We start from the raw sequence: 7472 nt of genomic DNA on the forward strand, positions 1-7472 counted from the left end.
AGCAACTTTGATGGACCGTGTGAATGGTTTGATGCAACAAATGACCTTTTAATGAACACAATGCCAAGTTAGTGCAGCACCCAGGGGACACGCCATCATTCAAGCATGTGTTCCGGCGTCCCGGCTACAAAGCGTTCCACGCCGCTAGCGATTAGACAGTGTCAGCCGCAGAGACCACGACGCCTTTCTTCTGCAACTTGTGGATTTGGCTCACGCGCGTCAAAGTCGAGACGATCAACTTTGATCAACTCTACATCCTCCAGTGTTTGAATGCACGCCCCCTCAGGTCTTTAAATAGCCATGACACAGAAAAAGTCTTGGAAAAAAAACATGTATTTTTAGAAAAAGAAGGGAAAATAAATCACATCTGTTCACATTTTTTTCAACACAATAACACTCTGCAAAACATCATTGAACTTAATAAACGACCATTTTTTGTCTTTTTTTATAAGACAAATGACACAAATCCACAACAATTCACATTATTTAACAGAACACTGAAAGGAGACACAAACTAAAACACGCTTAAACATTTGCACAATAAATAAATGAATAAATAAACAACACGCGATTGCCACATACAAAATTGTCATGTTTGATTTTTGCATAAAGTCTTTAACACCGTACATTAAAAAAAAGGTTGTGCAAAATATTCCACAGTTTGACAGCCCCCGCTGTAAGTGTCCCGCTGAGACCTGTGCGTCCATTAGTGCATAATTATCATCCCGCTTCGTTATTGCCGTACAGCATCCATTCACCTGAAAAGACATGAATGATATGTCATTAAAAGTGTTTCATAATGTAGTATTATTGGATGTTTTCACATGTGGAATATACGTATGACTGGTTAAATAACAATCAACATCTTATCCTTCAACACACAATTGTAAACAGTCCACAGTGTTATATTTGTAAATAGTTAAAAAAAAAGTTATTTTGTGTTGTTTAGAAAAGCAAACAATTTGTGTGAAAGCAAAAGTTATGCTTGAAATGTATTTTTTAATTTTAGTTGGGAACTGATATTTTCCTGAAACTGACCTATGTTCTGATTAAAAGCATATAAATACGTCTTTGGTATTGAGTGAGGTAAGTATGAAAGCAAAAGTTATGCTTGAAATGTATCTTTTATTTTAGTTGGGAACTGATATTTTCCTGAAACTGACCTACATATGTTCTGATTACTAAAGAAAAGAAAAAGGTAGAAACTATTTTTCCTTTTTTCACCAAATTTCACTTCTCGAGCAAATGTTATGCTTGAAATGTAGCTTTTATTTTAGTTGGGAACTGATATTTTCCTAAAACTGACCTATGTTCTGATTACTAAAGAAAAGAAGAAGTAGAAACTAACTTTATTTTTTCTTTTTTTCACCTAATTTCACTTCTCAAGCAAAGGTTATGCTTGAAATGTATCTTTTATTTTAGTTGGTAACTGATATTTTCCTGAAACTGACCTACATATGTTCGGATTACTAAAGAAAATAAAAAGGTAGAAACTAACTTTATTTTTCCTATTGAGTAAGGTAAGTACACTAAAGTGTGAAAGCAAAAGTTATGCTTGAAATGTATCTTTTATTTTAGTTGGGAACTGATATTTTCCTGAAACTGACCTATGTTCTGATTACTAAAGAACAGAAAAAGTAAAAACTAACTTTATTTTTTCTTTTTTTCCACCTAATTTCACTTCTCAAGCAAAGGTTATGCTTGAAATGTATCTTTTATTTTAGTTGGGAACTGATAATTTCCTGAAACTGACCTATGTTCTGATTACTAAAGAAAAGAAAAGGTAGAAACTAACTTTATTTTTCCTATTGAGTAAGGTAAGTACACTAAAGTGTGAAAGCAAAAGTTATGCTTGAAATGTATCTTTTATTTTAGTTGGGAACTGATATTTTCCTGAAACTGACCTATGTCCTGATTACTAAAAAACAGAAAAAGTAAAAACTAACTTTTTTTCACCTAATTTCACTTCTCAAGCAAAGGTTATGCTTGAAATGTATCTTTTATTTTAGTTGGGAACTGATATTTTCCTGGAACTGACCCATGTTCTGATTACTGAAGAAAAGAAAAAGGTAGAAACAAAAATGTTTTTGTTCACCTAATTTCACTTCTCACGCAAAAGAAAAGACGTATAAATACGTAGTGAGGTAAGTACACTAAAGTGTGAAAGCAAAAGTTATGCTTAAAATGTATCTTGTATTTTAGTTGGGAACTGATATTTTCCTGAAACTGACCTATGTTCTGATTACTAAAGAAAAAAAAAGGTAGAAACTAACTTTTTTTTTCTGTTTTCACCTAATTTCACTTCTCATGCATATAAATATATATAAACGCATATAAATACATCTTTGGTATCGAATGAAGTAAGTAAACTAAAGTGTGAGTCTGTCATTTGTGTGAGTTTCACATTCACCCGCTTCACCTCTTCATCACGGGCCTGAATGCAGTGACCTTGTCATCCTGCAGGGTCGCACAGGCATCACTGAGGTCTGATGTTTGTGATGTCTCTGCTGCTTTGCCGTTCGAAAATCCTACACGGCCCAAAAAAACAAACACAATCTGAGAACGTCCAAACTTGTACTGTACATGTCCTGTGGAGTAGTACTACATACCTTCAGTAGTGGCGTACTGGCATGTGTCAGGGAGTGCAGCATAGGACGGACAGTGCAGTTGGAGGCCCTTGTGATTGTAGCTGCTGGGGCCGTAAACTTTGGAGTGCAAAGAGGGGCCCTCAGGAAAGGGACTCACAGCATTTGGGACGCTGCTAGCATCCTGGAGGCCTCTCATGAGCCCGCATTGTCCGCTGGGAGCACCGGGAGCGCCGGGCAACCTCTGGAGCTGGCAGTCCCCGCTGGAGTTGCCGGTCCTCAGCTCGGCTGCGTGCTGGGGGCTCAGGATGACGCCAGAAGCCGCCGTTCGTGCCAGAGACCAAATCCTTGGCTTGTCCGACACCTCGAAGTGAGACAGCGCCAAATTTCCTGTCGTCGAAGTCGTCTTGGGTGGGTCCAGGAAGTCGGATGGAAGAGGAGGGAGGCTGGGTTTGATGGCGCAGGGGAACGTGTGGTGGAAGCTGTTGGACACATTCAGGTGAAGCTCAGACGAGCAGTCTCTCTTTGGGGGCGAGCCAGGTAGCGCCACGACTCTATGGAGGTCTTGCTGGTCCGAGACCACCTTTTCACATTCGCTATCCAGCTTGTCACAATCGTCCTCGTCCATGTCGTCCAAATCGCTCAGGTGCAAGTCCTTTTCGTCCTTGCAGTCGCTAGAATCTACAACACAAGAAGGCAAGTGTGAGTTCAAACTACAAACTTAAAATTAGCCAGGGTTCGTGGGGATGATGCAAAATGTTGGTATTAGGTAGAAGATTTTGAAATTCTTTTATCTTTTATTTTAGTTGGGAACTGATATTTTCCTGAAACTGACCTATGATGTGATTACTAAAGAAAAGAAAAAGGTAGAAACTAACTTTTTTTTTCTTTTTTTCACCTCATTTCACTTCTCATGCAAAAAAAGATGTATAAATATGTGTTGTTTGGATCGGGTATTTGTGTTTATAAAAGCATATAAATACCCGAATAAAAGTAAGTAGGGTACTTCTTGTTCATGAGTGGTGACGTACAACTCGACAGCTAGCACACCAAAAGTGTGAAAGCAAAAGTTATGCTTGAAATGTATCTTTTATTTTAGTTGGGAACTGATATTTTCCTGAAACTGACCTATGATGTGATTACTAAAGAAAAGTAAAAGGTAGAAAGTTAGTGGGGTACTTCTAGTTCACGAGTGCTGACGTACAACTCAACAGATAGCACATCTAAAGTGTGAAAGCAAAAGTCATGCTTGAAATGTATCTTTTATTTTAGTTGGGAACTGATATTTTCCTGAAACTGACCTATGATGTGATTACTAAAGGAAAGAAAAAGGTAGAAACTAACTTTTTTTTCCTTTTTTTCACCTAATTTCACTTCTCAAGCAAAAAAGATGTATAAATATGTTGTTTGGATCGGGTATTATGTTTATGAAAGCATATAAATACCCGAATCAAAGTAAGTAGAGTACTTCTAGTTCATGAGTGGTGGCGTACAACTCGACAGATAGCACATCTAAAGTGTGAAAGCAAAAGTTATGCTTGAAATGTATCTTTTATTTTAGTTGGGAACTCATATTTTCCTGAAACTGACCTATGATGTGATTACTAAAGAAAAGAAAAAGGTAGAAACTAACTTTTTTTTTCTTTTTTTCACCTAATTTCACTTCTCTAATTTCATGATACCATCTATGTTATGACGGACGAACCTTTGGTGAGACAATCCTGGTCGCTCTTGCTGATTTCATCCTTCCTGTCGTCGTTGGCCTTGTTCTTTGGCGACCACGTCATCTTGTTCTCCTTCTTGAGTCTCCTCCGGGCGTTGGCGAACCAGGTGGACACCTGGGTGAGAGTCATCTTGGTGATGATAGCCAACATGATCTTCTCGCCCTTGGTGGGGTACGGATTCTTGCGGTGCTCGTACAGCCACGTTTTCAAAGTGCTGGTAGTTTCTCGGGTGGCGTTCTTTCGTCTGGCCGTGCTGTTGAAGTCCACCGTCCCGTATCTGAAACCAGGAGGGGGTGACATTAAGCGGCGGAACATCACAGAACATCCTGTCTGACCCTGCTTTGGCTCTAATGTTTGAAATCGATATATACACCTAAAAACGCAGCCAGGTATCAGAGTCTAAAGACCCTGACCTTTGACACGAATGCGGCACACTAATGAAAAGTGGAAGAGATTTTTCTTTTTTTTGGCACGCAAAGCTCGCCTGAGCTTAAATTACACAGAGTGGACAAAAAAAAAATGGAGTGTAGATCTCACCTGTCATATTGATACTGGCCCAGGGAGGGGTCATAGGGGTAGTATGCTGCGGTTTGAGTGATGCCCGAGTGTAAAGTGCCCGTGCTCTCCTTCATGTCGTATTGCGGATTCTGTCAGGGGATTAAAAAATAAAACAATGTAATTTTTCTTCAACTTTTTTCTTATACTTATTTGGAACATTACATAAAAAATCCCTATAAATAAATAATAATGTAGCTTGTACATAACCTTAATTTATGATTAACTTTTAAAATAAATATATTTAAAAAAAATACATCAGTGACCGGTACCATGCTGCACCCATATAATTATTAATTAATTTTTGTGAAATTAATTAATTTATAATTTTTTTGTAATTAATTGTATTTATCAATGGATTTATATGCAAAATGTCTGATAAGTCCACCCCCACAAACAGTCAAATATACCCTCATATATACCCCCCCCCCCTTTTTTTTTGAGTGCATGCAATGAGGCAGAAGTGAGCCCACCAGAGATGAGTAGATAGCCGCTGACGGGTCTGTTCCATAGGGGAAATAGTTGGCGTAGTTCTGGCTGGCTGCAGCCGCCGCCGCGTAGGGGGAACCGTACACGCCCAGAGCCGCGTTGAGCTCCGAGCGACTCCCCGTCAAGAGCCGGTTCTCGTAGGGCGGGCAGCAAAAGGATGCGGCGGCGGCTGCTGCTGCCGCTGCTGCCGCCGCAGCGGTGCTCGTGTTCTGGGATCCCGTGGTGGACCCGTCCGGTACCGACCTGGAAATCGAATCGCAGCAAGTCGTACTGGGGTTTGCCGACACGAAAAACTGCACACAGAGAGAACGAATGGTGGACATTTTAAATGCAACTTGAAACCTTAGAGCAGATACTGGATGCAAGTTAGTTTCTGATCTTTTAAAGAATCATTTAAATTCTTTTAAACAAGGTAAGTCGCTTTTGTAATAAATACTTTAAAGGTGCAAAAGTTTACTTTGTGAGTAAATACACTCCACGCTTGTTTCTGGACACAATTATTATATTTCCAACCAATCATTTATAATATATTTAGTAAATAATCACTTACTTTTACGTTCCATTTATCAATAAATGCACTTTTTGAGTTTAAAAACGTATTTAACATTAAATAAAGAACTCAAACTTTCATGACAACTTTCTCCACCCTGTCAAAACGAGTGTTGTGATGGTGCGTAATTACGCACAGTGCGCAATAGGTGACATTCATCACTTTTGTCACTGAGAAAAAAAAAACTGGAGCATTCATTCATAATTCAGTGTTGTTGGACATGGGGTGCGTGTATGTCAATATTTGGCACGACAACAAAAGCATCCCGCAAAGAGGGAGGAACAGACAATATTAAAAAAAGAAAAAAAAATCAAATTAGATGACAAGTATTGACTGAAGTCAAATAAAGTTATAAAAATTAAATTTAAAAAGTATCTTACCTGTGAGGTTGCATTATAAGGGTATCCAAATTGGGAGAAAGACATCTCGCCTTCTTTTGTAACCATCAGCAATATTCCTCCTCAAGCCTTGGATAGATCGATTGCTTCCCCCCCAAAAAAAATATTCCACTTCAAATCCACGGGCATGCACGCATTTCCACACGCACGGCCTTTCTTTTTTTTTTTTTTTTTTTTCTTCACCCCCTCTTCTCTTAATAATACATGACTTTCGCCCCATATAGGAGGGAAGACTTTAAGACTGGCATCAGCTGCAGATTGTTTTATATGAATGAATAATCCTCTGCCCCCCCCCCCCCCCTTCCACCACCCCTTCTCAGGATCTGAAATTAAGCGTCATTAAAAATAGAGAAAAAAAAATAACAAAAATGTTGTTGTGCAGGGAGGCTTAAAGGATAACGTAAGACTTGCAAGATATGGACTGTGTGCTTGTGCTATTATTTGTGCCTCTATAGTTCTTTAGCATTCATCCATGCAAGGGGAGCGGTGTGACGTCACTGTAATCCCGGAATGGCACCGTGCTACCAGAGATGGGATAAAGTTTTTTTTGCCAATCACGTCCAATACACACTTTTAATTGCTTGTATAATGTATACTATATTATTTGATGAATTTAATTCATAAAAAATATATTTTTTATTTTTTTTATGTGCAGAGTGTTTTTGCCTCTCAGTTCACTTATAATAATAAAAGTGATGTTTCTATCAATTATATAGAGAAAAAGGCGACCCCCCACTCCAACATAAATGCTTAGTTTTATTTGGCAGGTCAATATAGAGCAGTGATTGATGCATCCCTGGAGACCCACTTGACCATTAGGCTCCTGTGTACGTAATTGTATCAATTAACAAATGGCTCCACGCCCCATGTTTAACCAACAGAGTGAAAATATGCCTTAGAGGTGAGATCTAAAAAAAAAACAAAAAAAACGCTAATTAAATATTAGTGCGGATGAGTGGGGCGGTGAGAACTGCATTTTAATTGAATGGTGCTAACTTGCGTGAAAGGATAAAAAAGGCTTTATTGAATAAGCAACCTGAGCATCAACAGTAAATAAGTTGCTACCATTTCCATTGTTTCCCTATGTGAGAATTTGTGAAAAATGTGCCCTGATTCTTTACTGCCAGGTCAAAACTGATGTGGCTCTTTCCCAAACCTCCTTCATATAGTG

At 38.7% G+C, this 7472-nt stretch overlaps 1 protein-coding gene across 3 annotated transcripts; it reads right to left on the minus strand.

Moving 5' to 3' along the window:
- Positions 1 to 317: 317 nt before the first annotated feature.
- irx6a (iroquois homeobox 6a) lies at positions 318 to 6558 on the minus strand. 3 transcript variants are annotated; one of them, XM_058089466.1, is made up of 7 exons: positions 6284 to 6558; positions 5338 to 5596; positions 4847 to 4956; positions 4291 to 4586; positions 2610 to 3266; positions 2420 to 2528; positions 318 to 758 (listed from the first exon to the last, which is right to left on the minus strand). In XM_058089466.1, exons 1-7 carry the CDS (start codon positions 6295 to 6297, stop codon positions 755 to 757), a joined length of 1449 nt encoding a protein of 482 aa, XP_057945449.1. In that variant the 5' UTR covers positions 6298 to 6558; the 3' UTR covers positions 318 to 754. The 3 variants fall into 3 exon arrangements, with proteins under 3 accessions (XP_057945449.1, XP_057945448.1, XP_057945447.1); XM_058089465.1 differs by having other exon boundaries at positions 5338 to 5646; XM_058089464.1 differs by having other exon boundaries at positions 2411 to 2528; positions 5338 to 5646.
- Between the last annotated feature and the right edge of the window lie 914 nt (positions 6559 to 7472).

This window comes from Doryrhamphus excisus, chromosome 12 (genome assembly GCF_030265055.1).
Source record: "Doryrhamphus excisus isolate RoL2022-K1 chromosome 12, RoL_Dexc_1.0, whole genome shotgun sequence".
Lineage (NCBI taxonomy): Eukaryota > Metazoa > Chordata > Actinopteri > Syngnathiformes > Syngnathidae > Doryrhamphus > Doryrhamphus excisus.